The sequence below is a fragment of the Balaenoptera borealis genome (genome assembly GCF_965194805.1).
Source record: "Balaenoptera borealis genome assembly, chromosome: 8".
Lineage (NCBI taxonomy): Eukaryota > Metazoa > Chordata > Mammalia > Artiodactyla > Balaenopteridae > Balaenoptera > Balaenoptera borealis.
The window spans coordinates 1,649,690-1,671,062 of NC_138865.1; the positions used below are offsets into that span (position 1 = coordinate 1,649,690).

At 45.4% G+C, this 21,373-nt stretch overlaps 2 protein-coding genes across 5 annotated transcripts in view; one reads left to right on the plus strand and one right to left on the minus strand.

The window, feature by feature from the left end:
* LOC309633372 (uncharacterized protein) overlaps positions 1–1,615 on the minus strand; it is an 84,827-nt gene extending 83,212 nt beyond the window's left edge. Inside the window, exon 1 of one of the 2 annotated variants that reach the window (XR_014247469.1) lies at positions 1,479–1,605. Coding sequence is in view for 1 of the 2 variants with exons in the window: in XM_082402166.1 (XP_082258292.1) it covers positions 1,479–1,481 (3 nt within the window). In the remaining variant the exon portion in view is untranslated. Of the gene's footprint in view, positions 1–1,478 lie in introns of both variants that reach the window. The other variant, XM_082402166.1, reaches the window with a different exon arrangement.
* PALLD (palladin, cytoskeletal associated protein) overlaps positions 1,568–21,373 on the plus strand; it is a gene marked incomplete at its 5' end in the record, with an annotated part of 365,468 nt that continues 345,662 nt past the window's right edge. For all 3 annotated transcript variants that reach the window (XM_082402084.1, XM_082402085.1, XM_082402086.1), the window contains one exon: positions 1,568–2,469. In XM_082402084.1, the coding sequence (XP_082258210.1) occupies positions 1,568–2,469 (902 nt within the window). The remainder of the gene's footprint in view (positions 2,470–21,373) is intronic.

Consider the following 21,373-nt stretch of genomic DNA (forward strand, 5'->3'; position numbering starts at 1 on the left):
CCTGCTATTGTTTTCTTCTTCACTGTGCAAGTGGTTTCTAAGCTACACCTAATCTGGACAACTGGATCTTGTCAGATGGTGCCTCTTTAAAACCAAAATATAAATTAATAAACAGGTGATTTAATCTGCCTCCGGCAAACACTCCCTATTTAAAAAAAAAAAAATTTAAAGTTGTTTCACCATTCAGAAGTGTGCTCTCTAGCTTCCTTGGACAGTGCTTTTTGTGAGGTTTTAAAATCTATCATGTTATTTTCACTTTGCACTAAATATCCTTAATAGCAGAACTCTGATTTCTGACCCACGTTTTCTTAGTCGGATCCATTGCTGGGACCTCGGCTGTGAAACGATACATACGATGGTAGGGAAGCATATGGCGAAAGCGTGGGCTCTGGGCTCGTCGTCTGGGCTCTTGTTCTCACATCCTCTGGCTCAGTTTTCCCCTTTCTAAACTGGGGCCGCCAGTTGTGAGGGTTTTAAGTGAAATAATCTGCAGAGCGCTGTCGGCACAATGCCCCCTCATGCTGAGTGGTCTGGGGTTATCCGCCCATTTGTGGGGAAGTTTGCCAACCCCTGGTCTAGAGCGCAGCTGTCCCTCTGCACCTGAAATTCAGTAAGCGATTTCAACTCTGCCTTGATTTAACTAGTGAATGAATGAATGTGAATACACATGTCTGGACACCAGGAAAAGAACAAGTTTCAAAAATTTCACTGAAAACTAAAAACCAATGAAAGGGCTTCCCTGGTGGCGCAGTGGTTGAGAATCTGCCTGCCAATGCAGGGGACACGGGTTCGAGCCCTGGTCTGGGAAGATCCCACATGCCGTGGAGCAGGTAGGCCCGTGAGCCACAATTACTGAGCCTGCGCGTCTGGAGCCTGTGCTCCCAACAAGAGAGGCCGCGATAGTGAGAGGCCCGCGCACCGCGATGAAGAGTGGCCCCCGCTTGCCGCAACTAGAGAAAGCCCTCGCACAGAAACGAAGACCCAACACAGCCATAAATAAATAAATAAGTAAATAAAAATTAAAAAAAAAAAAACCAATGAAAATTGGAATCAAAATGCATTTCGTGGTTTAGGGTGACATAAGCAGAGTCAGATTTGCTTAAAATATCAACAAACTCCTGTTCTCATAACATCAATGAAATTAGAGCTGTAAGGAGGGGTGAGGAGGGAGGGAAGGGGGCCCAAGAGGCAGAGGTCCTGGTCCACTCACAGCACCCACGGCAGGCGTGGCCCTCCTGAGTTACGTAATGATGCTTAGTGAGATGATTAGTATTCACTCACAGGGCAAATACCAAATTAAAATGATAAACACAAGTATGCTTGACGTTTCTTCCAATTTATAGGGGAAAATGACTTGAAAAGCATATCTTTGCCTTACTGTTTCTCCCAACTTGTGGATGAGCAGTATTGTGATCACACACAAACACACACACACACACACACACACACACACACACACCCCAGTCACTCCTACTAACCATAGTTGTGTCTCTTGTCCTTCAGAGCTGGTTTCCAGGCCCCTGCCTTCCCGTCCAGAGCAGACAGAGTGCATGAGCGCCTCTCGACTATGTCCGACACGTCCTCCCGAGACTCCTTCTACGACTCCCTGTCGGACGTGGCGGAAGATGGTGAGAACGCAGACTTCTTGCCCGGGCTGTCGGCCTTCCTCAGCCAGGAGGAGATAAACAAGAGTCTGGACCTGGCCCGCAGAGCCATAGCCAACTCAGAGACAGAAGACTGCGACTCGGAAAGGGAGGACTCACAGATTTTCAGCCTCTCTCCTGGGAGCCTCTGGGGGTCGCCTCCCCCTCAGGAGGCCAGGCCGGGTGAGCACGCATCCCCGGGGACGCCTGGCGCCCACAGGCCTGCACCTGTCCCGCCGCTGCCAGCAGAGCCAGCCGAGCGCATCTCCTCGCCTGCGCCCAGGAGGAAGCCCGGCGTCTCGCCCCTGCTGGCCCGGCCCAGCTACATCCGGAGTCTCCGCAGGGCAGGGCAACACGGTGCCAAAGCCCCCGGTGCCAGTGCCAAGCCCAGAGCCGCGCACGGGGGCAGGGCCGGGCCCCAGAGCCCGCTGTGCAAAAAGGCGGCCACCCTCATCGAGGAGCTGACGGCCATCTTCAGAGAAACCTCCAAGCCGAGAACCAGGAACCCCAACGGGGAGTCCTCGTCCCCGGACAGCGGGTACCTGTCCCCTAAGAACCAGCTGTCAGCCCCGACGAGCGCCTCGGCCAGCCGGAGCCCCACCGGGGACCAGCGGGAGGTGGAAGCCGGGCCCGAGCCCGAGCCCGGGCATCACCCCGCGGCGGCCCGGGACGCGGTCCAGCCCAGCCGAAGCCCCTCTCCCCCGGCCGCCCGCCACCTGCTGGCCGCTCCCCGGTTCATCCAGAAGCTGCGGAGCCGAGAGGTGGCAGAAGGAAGTCGGGTGTACCTCGAGTGCAGAGTCGCCGGGAACCCACCTCCTCGGGTCAGGTACGACTCTTTGGTTGTGGAGATGCTATGAGATGATGCGCGTGGACTTTTGGTTTTACTTTAACGTGAAAGAAGAGATTTCTGTTACCTAGCAAGGGCTGGCTCCCGGAAGCGCATAGAAGCCAATATTATGGCCCTGGCTTTTTTTTTTTTTTTTTTAATTTATTTACTCTTTCAGGCTGTGCTGGGTCTTAGTTGCTGCATGCGGACTTCCCTGGTGGTCCAGTGGGTAAACCTCCGTGCTCCCAATGCAGGGCACCCGCTTGGATCCCTGGTGGGGGAACTAGATCCCGCATGCCTAAACTAAGATGGGTGGCCCCGGCCTTTGTGAAAAGAAAAAGCTTCATTGTGAGGTCGACCAGCAAGGAGACAGGAGGCCCGGCTCAAATCCATCTCCCGACCCAGGGATCAGGGCGGAGCTTAAGGGTTTAGGGAATTTCAGGCTTGGAAGCTGCCTTGCTAATCAGTCCAAGAAAGCTCCTCGTGCTGTTGGGGTCATCCTGGAGACGCCCGTTCCCGTCTTGCACATGCGCAGGGCTGTCTCTGTAAAATAACTTCAGGTTTGCGCAATGAACGTACTTAAGGAGGCAAACGAGTTTAAGCTGGGCGATGTTTTCCCTGCGTCTCCTCTGTGCGTTCCTCAGTCTGGAGGGAAGTAGGGGCGAGGACCCGGCTAGCTGCTTTCGGCTGATGAGGGGCGTGGATCTTTATAAGAGGAATGAAATTGTTTTGCACTTATTTGTCAGCATTCCTGAGTCCCACCTTGAACTCTGAAGTCTTGGGCAGTCATCCTGCGAGTGGGGGAGAGGGCTTTTTAAATATACAAGATGGACGAGGACAAATTTGATGAGTAAAGAGGGTTTAGCCCTAAGATACGCAGAACTGCGACTTTGGGAATCCGTGAAAACATGTTATTTTTAACATTTTAGTGATTGAATTTGGATTTATGTAGGCTTGGTCCAGACTCTCGGGCAGAAAAGGGCTACTGTCGAGATATCGTTGTCTTCTCGTCACAGCCAGGTGGAGTCTTAGCTGTTCTGTTCCCTTCTGAAAAGTGATTTAAGGTTTCTGGGAGTAGGAGACCCAAGGCTTGACTCTTTTTAGCTTTACTGGAGGATGTGTAACCAGAAGGACGTCGTAGGAGCCGTTCCACACGGGCTTCACTGGCCCTCAGGCTGTCTGTTGGTTTGTCCAGGTTCAAGGAGGACCCAGTCCCTGGGCTTGTGCAGTGCGGGGGGACGTCCGTGGGAAACAGTAACGGACTTGATGCTTTTCATGTATAGGAGATACGACACCACTGAGAGACTGTACACATTTTATCAAATCTAATTCTGTTACCGCATGAGACCTTAAGGAAGGTCTCCCAGAGAACATCGCATAAGGGCGCAATTGGAGCTTGCTTCTAGGGGCCACTCTGACCCTCAGCAGGGCAGCTGGTAAGACCTTATCCCAAGTCACGTTGGTTTCTTGGCCTCTTTTGGTGACTGTCTCTTTGAAGGAATGATTCATCGTTTCAGTCCTCCCTGCAGACTGAGGTCTCCAGGAAGCATGAAATTCCATCGTGTTCCAAGGGCCCCAGACACCTTTGAGTCACCTTGGCTATGAAAGCTCCTCTGTTGTCACTTTGAATTGAAAGATGCGACCCAAAACGAGGGATCATTTCTTTGAGGAAGGGCTTTGTTACCTAGGAAGCATTCTCTGTCCTGCGTGGAGAAGCTTTGCCCCATTCTGTGCAGGGGCGTCACCAACACCAGCAAATATCTACAGTGTTCCCTGATTCCTAGCCTAGCAGTAAAGTCTGTTTACCAATCATCCCCTGGTTCTGTCCCTTGGGTTTGCACCCCTTTTATCGTCAGGGGTGGCCCAGTTTTAGGATTGTTTCCAGTGCAGATCAGGCAATTTTGTATTACCTTTTGGATGGTCGTTTGCATTTATAGACCAACAATAAACTTGTGCAGCCCTCCCATCATGGGTACCTTGGTGTAGGTGAGTAATAGTTCCTTGCATCACGTGCTCATGTATAAGCTCATTATAAATCCAGCCTCTGTGGTTGTTTGGTCCCGATCACCATCTAAGTCTCGGGAGTCAGCATGAAATCCCCATGCGTCTGCTCTCTCAAGATCCATTTCCAGATCTGAGGCTTAAACAGGGACAGGTCCACACTTGGAATGAGTGCTGAAGCCTTAGGACCTGGGTTTTTGGTTCTGGCTGCCTGTTTTGCTGTCTGATCAGCCTAATTTCCGTTAGTTATATAACGATCAGTCTTTGGGTGGCCCAGGCAATGTCCTATGGCTACTTATTCCAGCATCTATACATATAAATATGTGTGTATACATATATATACATATATAAAACAGCATCTAATGAGGCTGGTGTCGCCTCTGCATGTTGAATGTCTTTCCTCCTGATGTCAGTAGACCAGTCCCTCCAGGTGGCCCCGTGTGCATGTAGGACAGAGAAGGCAAACTTGGAATCGGTATAGATAGTCACCTTCTCCTTAGCGCCAAGGCTCAGGGGTCTGTGCGGGCTGTGAGCTCGGCCTTCTGGGCAGACGGACCTGGACGGGGGCTTCTGCTTCTAGGGCTTCCTGATGAGTTACAGCTGTACACCCGGCCTCTCCAAGCCCCACCTCGTCCGTGCAGCTGCTCGCGTCCGTGAATATTTCCATTTCCAGATTTTCTAAAGGCTGATCACTCAGGTTGTACTCAATTATTTGTATACAGTCGTGAGCAGGCTCTCCTGTCGTCCTGGGGAGCAGAGCGGCTGGGTTTAGAGTGGAGACCACCTGTAATGTGACATTTGGGGTGCCAAGTGGTGAGGCCTGGTATTTGCCCAGCCTCCCCGAAGTAAGCCTGCATCCGCTGCTTCGTTCAAGTCAAGGTAGCACACTGCGCGGGGCATGCACAGTGGCAGGCTGGCTCAGGGTACATTTTTCAGCCTCCTGTGAAAGGTCATAGGTTGCAGCCACAGCCCAGAGGCAAACTGGCCATACTTGACGTACACGCCTGATCGTTGGACTCAAGAAAAGTAAACTACTGGCCTTCTGGATGTACCTAAACATTGAGTTAGCATTCCAAGACTCATGCCCTGTCTTTCAGACACAAAATGCCTGGGCGACCAAGTGCTGGGCTGTGAAAAGCTTCTCCTTGATGGTGTGGAACTCATTATGGCATCTCGGAGTCCAGCTTAATGGCTTATTGTCATTTCCTTTAAGAGCCTCATATTGTCTCAGAGTTCAAAGTTAGGAATCCAAATACGACAAAACCCAGCAATTCCTAAGAATCCTCAAGAATGCCTTCTGGTGGTGGCTACAGTCACCATAACTAATGCTTCTCTTCCATCTGGCAATACGTTTCTTTGTCCTTTTGATACCTCAAATCCTAAATATCTTAGAGTTGGTTGAGAAATCTGTGCTTTTCCCTTGCAGTATTTTGGTCTTAACGCTTCCTTAGTTCTACGAGCCGTTAGTATACCATCCACATATTGGAGTAAGACTCCCTCATTTAATTGGAGATCCCTTCAGTCCGTGGCTAAGGCTTCCCGGAAGATGGTGGGGTCCTGCTTCAATCCTTGTGGGAGTCCCATCCAGCAGTATCGTTGTTTTACGTCAGACTCTGGATCGTCCCATTCAAAGGCAAACCCCTGGGTCTCAGGACTTAGGGGTATGCAGTAAAAGGCATCTTTTAACTCCAGAACTGTAAAACCAGCAAAAGTCTCCGGATAAAGTTGTAAGTAAAGTGTAAAGATTTGGCATCACCAGATGTATATCCTCTACAGTTTGGTTAACAGCCCTCAAATCCTGTGTAAAAGTCATCGCTGGTCCCGGGTTTTTGAACTGACAGGATGGGAGTGCTATATAAGGATTGACAAGGTCAGAATAATTGGCATTTAAGAAAGGTGGTCGTCAGAGGCTTTATACCTTCTTTCAAATGCCTCTTTAAATGCCTATTGCTTTACATTTGGAGCCTTGGCCTCTGGACGGAGTTTTACTACTACTAGGTAAGCCGTCTTGTCTCTTCCTGGCCTCGCATCAGCCCAAACATCCACTCTTACTTTTTGCGGAATTTCTCCAGGGGCTTCTGGGGGAGGCTTGGTCTCCCGATCATGATGGGGCAGCTTGTGGGGCAGAGGCTTGATGTGGGAGTGCATTTAATGTTCCCAAAAAGGGAACAGGGCATTTGAGCAGTTACAGCTGGGTGTTCCAGATCCCTATCAGTATATCATCTGTAAGCCTCAAAAACCCCCTCAAGGAAGGTGGATGGGTTCTCCTGGGGTCCTTGCTGTACTTCCTGGATCTTCTTCAAGCTCTGTTGTTTGGGGGCTCCTGTTGAAGTCTGGTTATTGAACATTCCTTATGATGATTCAGGCTTGCTCAGTCCCCTTGGGCCTTTGGGGTCCCATCGTCCTGGTTCAGCTCCAGGTGTGGCCTGGGCCGCCCGAGTCCTGACTGGACGCTTTGGTCGTGAGTCAGGGAAGCGTCCAGCTTCCTGGCGGCCTTCTCTGATACCGTCCTGCGCTCTTCCGCAGCAGGGGAGGCACCAGGGCCTGTCTGTCAGCCCAGCGAGGGTGGTGAGTAGCAAAACGGATGTAAGGAGACTCCCCATTTTCTGAGGATCATCTCAGTAAGATGGCTTATTGTTTCTCCAGTGGTATAAATCCAAGGCTGATACGGGAGGATCCCCTGGGTTGGCCTTGGTCATCTAAGCCTGCTGGGACCTGTCTTAACGGAAATGCCCTGCCTGAGGTAGAGTGTTCCCTGGGCCAAACTGAATACCCTGGTGGGTATGGGGAGGAAAGAGTGTTCCTTTGTGACCATCTGGTATGGGCAGTACAGAGCCGGACCAGCAGCCTTAGGAGGGCTGGTAGGACCCTTTGCACTGACTACAGGAAGACCCCCTTCATAAGACAGGGAAACCACAAGAGGGGCTGACGGAGGAGGGACTGGAGGTAGTAGGTCAAGATCATGGTCAGGCTTTGACTCAATTGAAACAGGCTTTTTCTGAGGTTCTTCCCTCTGAACCACAATTTTACATCTCTTCTGCAAATTCTTATTCTGATATAAAGACATAAATGACTGTGCAATGGGATTTCATCCCGGTTTTCCTCTCTCTAACAAAACAAATCGAACTATAAGATAGTATCGTAGTTCAAAGACCCATTCTCTGGCCATTTTCCCCTGATTCCAGCTGATACTGGGGCCAGGCAGTGTTACAGAGAAAATCATTTTCTTCTTTTCCATCGGCTCGTAGCTAAACATTGACCAGTTTTGAAGAATACATCCCAAGGGACTACAGTCAGGTATACAATTAATGTTCCTCATTTGAAAGGTTTCTCTCAGGATGACCAGAGCAAAATGACACCAAGGAGGTGTTTTGGGTGGAAATGCCTTTAACCCAGGCGCGGGGTATGTTCTTCTGGGGTGGGCTCCTGTGAAGCCACTGCACATCATGGGGGAAAACCCCCGACACTTCCATGAGGCAGGGTTTCCAGCCGGGGAGCAATGTCTTCTATCTCCTGAGTCGGGGACCTTCCTTAAATCAGGTTTAATAAAGTTCTGCTACAGTCATCCAAAGGCCTCCCCCTATTGGCCAATCCTAACAAATTCAACAGACTTAGACCAACCTGGACAGACAAAGAAATCCAAGACTCTGGGACTTTAACCCAGGGTTCAGGACTTTAACCTGAACTACTTTTTAAAAATTCTATTGGAATATAGTTGATTTACAATGCTGTGTTAGTTTCAAGTGTACAGCAAAGTGATTCGGTTATACATATACATATATTGATTCTTTATCAGATACTTTTCCCATCTAGGTTATTACAGAATACTGAGTAGAGCTCCCTGTGCTATACAGTAGGTCCTTGTTGGTTATCTATTCTATATATAGTAGCTTGTATATGTCAGTCCCAAGCTCCTAATTTATCCCTCCCCCACCCACATGTCCCCTTTGGTAACCATAAATTTGTTTTTGAAATCGGTGAGTTTATTTCTGTTTTGTAAATAAGTTCATTTGTATCATTTTTTAAAATTAGATTCCACATATGAGTGATATCATATGATATTTGTCTTTCTCTGTCTGAGTTATTCCACTTAGTATAATAATCTCTAGGTCTATCCATGTTGCTGGAAATCGGTGTTGCTGCATTATTTCGTTCTTTTTATGGTTGAGTAATATATACAATTCCATTGTATATATGTACCACGTCTTCTTTATCCATTCCTCTGTCGATGGACATTTAGCTTGCTTCCATGTCTTGGCTATTGTGAATAGTGCTGTAGTGAACATTGAGGTGCAAGTATCTTTTTGAATTATGGTTTTCTCTGGGTATATGCCCAGGAGTGGGATTGCTGAGTCATATGGCAGTTCTATTTTTAGTTTTTTAAGGAACCTCCACACTGTTCTCCATAGTGGCTGTATCAGTTTACATTCCCACCAACAGTGCAAGAGGGTTTCCTTTTCTCCACACCCTCTCCAGCATTTATTGTTTGTAGACTTTTTGATGATTGCCATTCTAACCGCTGTGAGGTGATACCTCACTGTAGTTTTGATTTGCATTTCTCTGATCATTAGTGATGTCGAGCATCTTTTCATGTGCTTTTTGGACATCTGTATGTCTTCTTTGGAGAAATATCTATTTAGATCTTCTGCCCATCTTTTGACTGGGTTGTTTTTTTGACATAGAGCTCCATGAGCTGTTTTTATATTTTGGAGATTAATTCCTTGGTGGTTGCTTCATTTGGAAATATTTTCTCCCATTCTGTGGGTTGTCTTTTCGTTTTGTTTATGGTTTCCTTTGCTGTGCAAAAGCTTTTAAGTTCAATTAGGTCCCATTTGTTTATTTTTGTTTTTATTTTCATTACTCTAAGAGGTGGATCAAAAAAGATACTGCTGCGATTTATGTCTAACCTGAACTTTTTTTTTTTTTAATTTTTAAAATAAATTTATTTATTTATTTTTGTCTGCATTGGGTCTTTGTTGCTGCGCGCGGGGCTTTCTCTAGTTGCAGTGAGCGGGGCTACTCTTCGTTGCGGTGCGCGGGCTTCTCATTGTGGTGGCTTCTCTTGTTGCGGAGCAGGGACTCTAGGCTCCCAGGCTTCAGTAGTTGTGGTGCAAGGGCTTAGCTGCTCCTCGGCATGTGGGATCTTCCCGGACCAGGGCTCGAACCCGTGTCCCCTGCATTGGCAGGTGGATTCTTAACCACTGCACCACCAGGGAAATCCCTAACCTGAACTTTTGAGGACCTTTTATATTTCCGCCCAGGTGGGACTCTAATGCATGATCCCGATGAGGGTTTTAGACAGTTTAGGCACACGCGTGTTTTAACAAGGTTACTCACCCAAAAGACTTCTGATCCAGGAGCACTTTCTTTTGTCAAAGGTGAAAGTAGCCTGAGGAGCCTGGAGTCCCATGGTGGGAAAGCAAGAAACTGAAACCCCACCCTCCGGACACGGGCAGTCTAGGTGGCCACTCAGGATCAGTGGTGAAGGCCCACACACCCCGCGGGCTGCAGAGCCACGGACAGGTGGTCACAAGACATGGGTCCCTTCGTGGTCACTGAAAATTGTTACCGAGCAAGGGCTGGCTGCTGGACACATATAGGAGCCAACACAATGGCCCCGGCTTTTGAGGAAAACAAGTGCGTTATTGTGAGGTCCACCAGCAAGGAGACAGGAGGCACGGCTCAAATCCGTCTCCCTGGTCCAGGAATCAGAGCATAATTTAAGGGGTTCAGGGAATTTCAAACTTGGAAGCTGACTTGCTAATCAGTTGGTGTCAGCTCCTTGTGCCGGGAGCCTGGTTTTCCTCATTGAAGGATGCCTTGATTCATAAAGGGCTCTGATGGCAACATTTCTATTCTTTGAGTTCCGCAGACTGAAGATTCTTGGTTCCAGGTCATCCTGGAGACATGGGTTCCCCTCTTACATATGAGCAGTGCTGTCTCTGTAACGTAACTCAAGGTTTGATCAATCCACAGCCTATTTAAGGAGGCAAACGAATTCAAGCCGGTCAGTGTTTTACGTGCTGTTTCATTTCCTGTAGAGTTAGCCTTCTGGAGCCTGGGGTTGTATTTTCAAGTACTTGCAAGGCAAGGGCAACCTGGAATGGCAAGTGGTAGCTGTGCTGGTTGTCCCTGGTGGGTTGGATCTTTCGTCATGAACCAGTGCTACTGACTAAGGGGGGAACTTAGGATGCCCAACTGATATACTCAAGTGCTGTGCATAATTTGAATATGAGTTGCTGGAGATTGTTGAAAGTGTGGTGGAAACCAGAAGTTGTCTGGCAGATGAAAAGCACAGGTATGTGTGGCCAATCACAGGGGCAGCCCCGGATGTGTCTGGTCTGAGGCATGGGCTCCACTGGCAGATGCTCCTATGCTGGGTGCACCACACCTTGAACGTGGCAGAACTTTCCCACAAGACAGAGATAGATACCAGGCTGGGCGTGGACAGGCCTGTTGTCCATGCCCAGGCTCCAGCCACGAGAGGGTGGACAGCAGACAAACAGCAGGCGGGGAGCGCGCCGTCAGTAGCCACTGTAATTTCTCTACATTCTTCCTCTGTAAGTGCAGCATTTGTACCTTCTGTGCAAAGAGCTTAAGAGGAGTGACCCTGGGGTCAGATTCCAGGGTTTCCCATCACGGCTTCACCTTTCACCAAATGCATCCGTCAACAAGTTATTTTGTGACTCAGTTTATTCACCTGTGAAATGGGAATTATAATACCCACCGCCCCCATTCTGTTTTATGACTAAATAAAATAATATGTGAAAAAAATAAAACAGTGCCTTGCACCTAGTAACTGCCACTTTGCTGTTACCTATTATTGTTAGTATTTCTCATTTCTTAATTTCATATGCCAAAATGAAAATAACAGTTCAAGTCAGGGTTATACTACAGAAAATAAGCCATTAATGCATTTATCTGGAAAGTTTTGCTTTTATTAATGAAGAGTGTTTGCCTAAATTATGTAAATATGAAAAAGTAAATTCAAAATTAAGAAATTTGGCACAAAGGTAAGGAAGACATCATTGACTACGAATTGCAAGGCTGGTACTTTCTTATTAATGTAGTATCTCCCAAATCACAAACTTTACCACTCACCGTACATCCACTGACACACACCTTGCTGGAGCTGGTTCCTTGGGCTGACAGATCATTACACACAGACATGAAGTAAATCAGCATTACTGGCTGGAAATTGGTGGAATTAGGGGCAGGGAATTTTTTTCAAACCAGTTTGTTCAGCTAATCCACCTTGAGTCAGTTTTTACAGTAAGTCTACTATATTTCTTTTAGAAACTGACAGCAGAGGGCAGTAAGAAACTTCCTAATGCATTCATTTAATTAAATATGTCATTCTAAATTCTGCGTTTACGTATATTTTCCATAAAGATTTTTTCTTATCGTTTCGCCTGTGATAGAAGTGAAATTGAGTATTTCTTCTGGATTCTGTTTAGATTTTTTTTTTAACCCACTAATCTTGGGAACAAGTAATTCTTCGTTCGAAATACATTCACATGTCACTCAAAAGAGTTCTGCAGGTTTTCAAACTACATATGGCCCCGCTTAGGTTTACTCCCAAAATAGGCCTGTTCCAGATGTATTCTGTGAGCACCACACCCTTTCAAAAACCACAAAAGGTAACCGATTTACCATCAAAGGATTAATTCCGGTGAGCAGATCCTAACTCCTGTGTTAAAGTTCACTTAACCGTTTCGTAACTTGGGGGCCATCAAGTTCATGCTTCTGCCTCCTTTATTCTTACAGCGGGAAGGGAGGACTAATTTAGTTAGTAGCTACAGGATTATTAATTAGTTTCTCTTGTCATCTCCCAGTCTACCAAGGCCCATGAGCAATGTTCCTTAGTCATTACAAATTCTGCTCTTCTAGAGAAATTAAGCTTCTGATGAGATGTTCTGTTGTTTAAAGTTAGCTGGTCGTTTTTGTATCCTTTGAGGGTTTTTTTAGGGGGAAATGTATAAATGTACATTAAATTTTTCTTAGTGTCTGTTCCAAAGATCTTGGTCCCTCTGCCATGCATTGGTAAATGTACCAAATGCCTAAGAACTTTGAGCTTCTTTTCCACATGAGACCTAGGAGAGGCTAAAAAGGAAACCTTTAAAGGGAATTTGGTATACGGAAGAAAACCTTTAGTAAAGAGTTGCCTGCACTGGGACATTTTAGAACCTAGCTCCCACCGAGTCGGTCCGGGAGGCTCAGGACCCGAGACTGGGAAGGCCTGGTGATTGATGCGCCAGCTCCCAGGGCCCCGGGAGCAGGTGACAGGACTCGTGGAGAGCAGGGGTGCCGGGGGACCTGGGACCAGCAACGGACAGAGGCCGGGAGACCCGAGGTGCTGGCAGGGGGCAGCGGGTCCGGAGGTGACGAGGTGGCAGACCCAGGCGTAGGGAGAGGTGTTCGCCCCAGGAAAGCGGGAAGGCGGGTACCAGGGTCCAGATACAGGGATGGCGCACAGGGAGCAGATCTGCCATTCAAGACTCGAGTCACGGAAACAGAGACTCAGACTGGGCTGAGTGAGGGACACATCCCTGACCAACTCGCGTGGGGTCCAGAGGGGGGCAAATGGCCAGACTGACATGTGGGCCATGAAGTTGCGGGCCTGGAGCATCTTACGTTTGGCCCAAGTAGCAGCCATCTGGACTGGGGCAGGAGACGGATGAAGTAGCCCAGCTGAAGCGGGACTGATGGGAACACGGTTCAAGGCATTTCCACTTTATAACCAGTCACTTCTCCCCCCTGCCCAAGTGTAACTGGCACAAATACCAGTTATAACCACAACCAGGACTGAAAAAATCCTGTTTTCCTTCTTCACTTTTGAATAATTCCACCAAAACCCCAGCAAAGCAGAGACAAGCTGATGGAACTAAAGCTTCTGTTCAATCGTTAAAGTTACATACAATTTACAACTCAACTTACATGCAAATTACCTGTTAACAATTTGAATTATTGCATAAAACCAGATCACATCAGACGTTCCCTCTTTCTCTTGCACGGCTTGACAACAGGACAAAGACATGTTCCCTCACCTCCCTCACCTCCCCTTCTCTCCACTCTCAAATTTTGGGAGTTGGTGAAAAATTCATGAAGAATTCTAATCCAGAAGCACCTCTGGTATGATAAAAATGAGGCCTCACATTTTCACTTTATACTTTAAAAATATTTCATCATGGCAACTATAGCTTTTAAACCATTTAAATATAAGGAAACTAAGAAAACTAGGAAATTATTTGCCTGGTAACAGAAAAAGAATTCATTGGTCCTGGAGCCGGGAACAGAACGCAGGTCCTCAATTCCTGACCACACCCTGTGATGACTCCTGAGATGACAGGGCAGGCTCCAGAAATACAGGCGAGTGGAAACAACACCTTGAAAGTTTTCTGCTTTGGACTTCAGACTCCAAATTATCTTTAAAAAAAATGGAATTTCTACAGTATTTTTCTATATTTAAAAAACATAGCGGTTCCTGGTTATTCTTTTTTTGCATTCAGTTACTACTGCTAAATAAGTCAGTCAGCATAAACCAAAAAATGTTTAAAGGTGGGGGACACTGATATTCTCTATCAAATAGCTACAAACAAAGCAGATTATTCCCAGTTTACGAGCAGTAGTGCAAACCGTCCTCACATTCAAATTATATTGTAAGGTAAATGTGTGCAAACGCAAAAGGAAAAAAAAATACTTTTATTTATTTATTTTTTACACTGTATTTTTTTTTTAACATCTTTATTGGAGTATGACTGCTTTAAAATGGTGTGTTAGTTGCTGCTGTATAACAAAGTGCATCAGCTATACATATACATATATCCCCATATCTTCTCCCTCTTGCATCTCCCTCCCACCCTCCCTATCCCACCCCTCTAGGTGGTCACAAAGCACCGAGCTGATCTCCCTGAGCTGATCTCCCTGTGCTATGCAGCTGTTTCCCCCTAGCTATCTATTTTACATTTGGTAGGGTATATATGTCCATGCCACTCTCTCACTGTGTCCCAGCTTGCCCTTCCCCTTCCCCATGTCCTCAAGTCCATTCTCTACATCTGTGTCTTTATTCCTATCCTGCCCCTAGGTTCTTCAGAGCCTTTTTTTTTTTAGATTCCATATATATGTGTTAGCATATGGTATTTGTTTTTCTGACTTACTTCACTCTGTATGACAGACTCTAGGTCCATCCACCTCACTACAGATAACTCAATTTCGTATCTTTTTATGGCTGAGTAATATTCCATTGTATGTATGTGCCACATCTTCTTTTTTTTTTTTTTTTTTAAAGAAATTCACGTTCTTTTATTTATTTATTTATTTATCTATGGCTGTGTTGGGTCTTCGTTTCTGTACAAAGGCTTTCTCTAGTTGTGGCAAGCGGGGACCACTCTTCATCGCGGTGCGTGGGCCTCTCACTATCGCGGCCTCTCTTGTTGCGGAGCACAGGCTCCAGACGCACAGGCTCAGTAATTGTGGCTCACAGGCCCAGTTGCTCCGTGGCATGTGGGATCTACCCAGACCAGGGCTCGAACCCGTGTCCCCTGCATTGGCAGGCAGATTCTCAACCACTGTGCCACCAGGGAAGCCCCATGTGCCACATCTTCTTTATCCATTCCTCTGTCAGTGCACGTTTAGGTTGCTTCCATGTCCTGGCTCTTATAAATAGAGCTGCAGTGAACATTGTGGTACATGACTCTTTTTGAATTATGGTTTTCTCAGGGTATATACCAAGTAGTGGGATTGCTGGGTCGAATGGTAGGTCTATTATTAGTTTTTTAAGGAACCTCCATACTGTTCTCCATAGTGGCTGTATCAATTTACATTCCCACCAACAGTGCAGGAGGGTTCCCTTTTCTCCACACCCTCTCCAGCATTTATTGTTTGTAGACTTTTTGATGATGGCCATTCTGAGCGGTGTGAGGTGATACCTCGTTGTAGTTTTGATTTGCATTTCTCTAATGATTAGTGATGCTGAACATCCTTTCATGTGTTTGTTGGCAATCTGTATATCTTCTTTGGAGAAATGTGTATTTAGGTCTTCTGCCCATTTTTGGATTGGGTTGTTAGTTTTTTTGATACTGAGCTGCATGAGCTTCCTTTATATTTTAGAGATTAATCCTTTGTCAGTTGCTTCCTTTGCAAATATTTTCTCCCATTCTGAGGGTTGTCTTTTCATCTTGTTTATGGTTTTCTTTGCTGTGCAAAAGCTTTTGAGTTTCATTAGGTCCCATTTGTTTATTTTTGTTTTTATTTCCATTTCTCTAGGAGGTGGGTCAAAAAGGATCTTGCTGTGATTTATGTCATAGAGTGTTCTGCCTATGTTTTCCTCTAAGAGTTTGATAGTGTCTGGCCTTACACTTAGGTCTTTAATCCATTTTGAGTTTATTTTTGTGTATGGTGTTAGGGAGTGTTCTAATTTCAGTCTTTTACATGTACCTGTCCAGTTTTCCCAGCACCACTTATTGAAGAGGCTGTCATTTCTCCATTGTATATGCTTGCCTCCTTTGTCAAAGATAAGGTGACCATATGTGTGTGGGTTCATCTCTGGGCTCTCTATCCTGTTCCATTGATCTATATTTCTGTTTTTTTGCCAGTACCATACTGTCTTGATTACTGTAGCTCTGTAGTAGAGTCTGAAGTCTGGGAGCCTGATTCCTCCAGCTCCGTTTTTCTTTCTCAAGATTGCTTTGGCTATTCAGGGTCTTTTGTGTTTCCATACAAATTGTGAAATTTTTTGTTCTAGTTCTGTGAAAAATGCATTGGTAGTTTGATAGGGATTGCATTGAACCTGTAGATTGCCTTGGGTAGTACAGTCATTTTCACAATGTTGATTCTTCCAATCCAAGAACATGGTATGTCTCTCCATCTGTTTGTATGATCTTTAATTTCTTTCATCAGTGTCTTATAGTTTTCTGCATACAGGTCTTTTGTCTCCTTAGGTAGGTTTATTCCTCGGTATTTTAATCTTTTTGTTGCAAGGGTAAATGGGAGTATGTCCTTAATTTCTCTTTCAGATTTTTCATATAGGAATGCAAGAGATTTCTGTGCATTAATTTTGTATCCTGCTGCTTTACCAAATTCATTGATTAACTCTAGTAGTTTTTTGGTGGCATCTGTAGGATTCTCTATGTATAGTATCATGTCATCTGCAAACAGTGACAGCTTCACTTCTTCTTTTCCGATTTGGATTCCTTTTATTTCTTTTTCTTCCCTGATTGCTGTGGCTAAAACTTCCAAAACTGTGTTGAATAATAGTGGTGAGGGTGGACAACCTTGTCTTGTTCCTGATCTTGGTGGCAGTGGTTTCAGTTTTTCACCATTGGGAACGATGTTGGCTGTGGAAAAACCACTTTTAAACACCCACTTACTGCAGTGAAAGTGGAATCCACCAATGGTCCAGGCATCTTTAATCTTCTAGTACAATGACTCATACCTGCACATAATCATAAGATGGCTATTAGGTCATCATTATTAGCCTAATAAAATTTCAATTAATATACGTAATTGAAAGGAATTAAATTCCTTCTTTTTATAATCAAACCCCAGCACCTGCAAGGCCTCCAATTAGTTTATATTAGCGAAGCTTTGATCACCATCAAAAGCCAAAACAAGAGGATTAGCCCTATCAGACCTGTGCAATGCTGTCGGTAGAAATTTCCATCTCCTCAAAAGAAAACAGACATCGAAACAAGCCACTGACCCGCTTTTCTCACTCAGGGGATCAGGGTGTGGTGTGTCCCGTTTTGTAGCCGCTTTGGTTCAGGAAAGCGTGGCCAGTAGGTAGTGAAGCTGCCGCACTTGTAAAATCACGATCCAGACGGCTTAGCCCAGCAGGGCTGTTTTTCTTGAAGAGGGTTGTCAACACTGACAGGAGACGGTAGCCTCAGAGACAGTATGACAACTGACAGCACAGGTGTCACTGCAGCATCACATGTGAGTAGGTACAAACAACGTGGGGACAATGCTGGGATACATAGCAAATTAAAGATGTGCATTCTCTGAACTTTGTGTGATACCCAGTTGTCTACTTGGGTCTCTGCTTGGGTACCTAACAGGTGCATCCAGTGTAATGTATCCAAAAGTGAGTCCCTGAGTCTCCTGTCCTCCGAAACCCTGTCTTCCTAACTCTTCTCCAGGCCAACAAATGACAGCCCTCCTGCCAGCCGTTCATGGACAAAACCTCGACCCCTGTTTCCCTCAACCTGACCACCTCACGCCTCCTCCGCAAGTGCGGCTCTGGTCCCCGCCACCAGCATCTTCCCCTGGGTGTCTGCACCACCTGCCTTAATCCATGCCCTGTTTCCACCCCAGCCCATCACAGTCTACACCACACCCGGCACGGTTCTTTTTCATGAAACTGTGGTCACAGCCCAGTTCAAAGCTGTCCAGGGACTAATGGTTGCTCTCAGAGAGAAACCTGTAGTCCTGTAAACAGCGAGAAGGCCCTGTCTCTCTGATGCCGCCCCTGATTCTCAGCCCTGCCACTGCAGCCGTAGCCGTGTCCTTGCTGGACCCTGCATGCCCAAGGTCTCCACACCTGCTGTTCCCTCCACCTGGGCTGCTCTTCCCCAGGTCCACGCAGTCCTGGACCCTCCATCTCTCTCCTTGGATGTCCCCGTCAGAGCCAGGCTTCCGTGACTGCCCGGTGGAAAAGAACAGGGCCTGCCCTCTCCACTCTCTTGTTTTGTTTTAATTGAAGTAGAGTTGATTTACAATGTTGTGTTACTTTCAGGTGTACAGTAAAGTGATTCAGTTATACATACACATGTATCTATTCTTTTACAGATTCTTTTCCATTATAAGTTACTAGAAGATACTGAGTGTAGTTCCCTGTGTTATACAGTAAACCCTTGTTGTTTATCTGTTTTATACATAGTAGTGTGTATATGTCAATCCCAAATTCCTAATTTAACCCTCCCCCCCTTTCCCCTTTGGGAACCATAAGTTTGTTTCCTATGTCTGTGAGTTTATTTCTGTTGTGTAAATAAGGTCATTTATATCATTTTGTAGGCTCCATTTTGGTTTTCCCCTAGAACTTACTGATACATTCTACACTTGTTTCATTTATTTTACTGTCTCCCTCAGTAAAATATAAACCCCTCTAGCGTCAGGACCTCCAGCTGATTTTCACCTTTGTGTCCCTGGGCCTAGAATGGTGCTTGCAGGTAACAGGTGCCCCATAAGCATGTGCTGAGTAAATGAATGAATGAGTCCCACTCCCAGGTGTGTGTTTATACCTGGAGGAGGTAACCATGTGCACAGGGATGCATGGACACGCATGGTCATAGCAGCATTGTTTCCAGAAACTGGAAAGGACCTCAATGGTCATCAGAAAGAAAGTGGACATCTCTATGAGAGACTGATTTCATTTCTTTCAGAAAAATACCAGGAGTGGCAATATCACACAAACAAACAACCCAATCAAAAATTGGGCGGAATACCTAAATAGACGTTTCTCCAAAAGAAGACATACAGATGGCCAAAAAACACATGAAAAGATGCTCAACATCCCTAATTATTAGAGAAATGCAAATCAAGACTCCAATGAGTTATCACCTCACACCAGTCAGAATGGCCATCATCAAAAAAGCTACAAACAATAAATGCTGGAGAGGGTGTGGAGGAAAGGGAACCCTCATGCATTGTTGGTAGGAATGTAAATTGATACAGCCACTATGGAGAACAGTATGGAGGTTCCTTAAACAACTAAAAATAGAGCTACCATATGACCCAGCAGTCCCACTACTGGGCATATACCCTGAGAAAACCATAATTCAAAAAGACACATTCACCCCGGTGTTCATTGCAGCACTATTTACAATAGCCAGGACATGGGAGCAACCTAGATGTCCATCAGCAGAGGAATGGATAAAGAAGGTGTCGTACATATATACAATGGAATATTACTCAGCCATAAAAAAGAATGAAATTTTGCCATTTTCAGCCACATGGGTGGACCTAGAAACTGTCATACAGAGTGAATTAAGTCAGAAAGAGAAAAACAAATATCATGTATTAATGCATATATGTGGAACCTGGAAAAATTGGTATAGACTATCTTATTTCAAAGCAGAAAGAGACACACGTAGGGAACAAATGTATGGATACCAAGGCGGGGGGGTGGTGGTGGGATAAATTGGGAGATTAGTATTCACATATATACACTGTTGATACTATATATAAAATAGATAACTAATGAGAACCTACTGTATAGCACAGGGAACTCTACTCAATGCTGTCTGGTGACCTAAATGGGAAGGAAATCCAAAAAAGAGGGTATATATGTGTATGTATAGCTGATTCACTTTGCTGTACAGTATGAACTAACACAATATTATAAAGCAACTATACTCCAAAAAAAAAAAAAAATACTAGGAGTGGGATTGCTGGATTGTGTCGTTGTCCTATTTTTTCCTTTTCTGAGGCACCTCCACACTGATTCATGTTGTAAAGAATGTGATCGGTAGGGAAGGCACAGGGGCTGCAACAGTCCTGACACTGTGTCACGTCTTAAGATGGGCAGTGGAGACACAGGTGTACATTATCTTATTCTTTACTTATTGAAAATTATTGACTTTTTATTTCCCTCTACCAGCCCAAGTATGTATTTGGTACTTTCTGTAGCAGTGTTTCTAATGAATGGCATGTTTGACCCATAAACACATCCAGAAAATGTCTCAGTGTTAAACAGAGAGAATGAACTCAGTTGGCTCTTACGCTTTTGCCCTCATGAGATTTAAGTTAATCCATTTTCTGGCTTGTTTTAGTTATATTTCAGAGCTTTTATTTATTTATTTATTAACATCTTTATTGGAGTATAATTGCTTTACAATGGTGTGTTAGTTTCTGCTGTATAACAAAGTGAATCAGCTATACATATACATATATCCCCATATCTCCTCCCTCTTGCGTCTCCCTCCCACCCTCCCTATCCCACCCCTCTAGGTGGTCACAAAGCACTGAGCTGCCCTCCCTGTGCTATGCAGCTGCTTCCCACTAGCTATCTGTTTTACATTTGGTAGTGTGTATATGTCCATGCCACTCTCTCACTCCATCCCAGCTTACCCTTCCCCTTTCCTGTGTCCTCAAGTCCATTCTCTACGTCTGCGTCTTTATTCCTGTCCTGCCCCTAGGTTCTTCAGAACCATTTTTTTTTTTAGTTTCCATATGTATGTGTTAACATATGGTATTTGTTTTTCTCTTTCTGACTTACTTCACTCTGTATCACAGACTCTACAAATTGCTCAATTTCATTTCTTTTTATGGCTGAGTAATATTCCATTGTATGTATGTGCCACATCTTTATCCATTCATCTGTCAGTGGACACTTAGGTTGCTTGTATGTACTGGCTATTGTAAATATAGCTGCAGTGAACACTGTGGTACATGACTCTTTTTGAATTATGGTTTTCTCAGGGTATATACCCAGTAGTGGGATTGCTGGGTCGTATGGTAGTTCTATGTTTAGTTTTTTAAGGAACCTCCATACTGTTCTCCATAGTGGCTGTATCAATTTACATTCCCACCAGCAGTGCAAGAGGGTTCCCTTTTCTCCACACCCTCTCCAGCATTTATTGTTTGTAGACTTTTTGATGCTGGCCATTCTGACTGGTGTGAGGTGATACCTCATTGTAGTTTTGATTTGCATTTCTCTAATGATTAGTGATGTTGAGCATCCTTTCATGTGTTTGTTGGCAATCTGTATATCTTCTTTGGAGAAATGTCTATTTAGGTCTTCTGCCCATTTTTGGATTGGGTTGTTTGTTTTTTTGATATTGAGCTGCATGAGCTGCTTGTATATTTTGGAGATTAATCATTTGTCAGTTGTTTCGTTTGCAAATATTTTCTCCCATTCTGAGGGTTGTCTTTTCGTCTTGTTTATGGTTTCCTTTGCTGTGCAAAA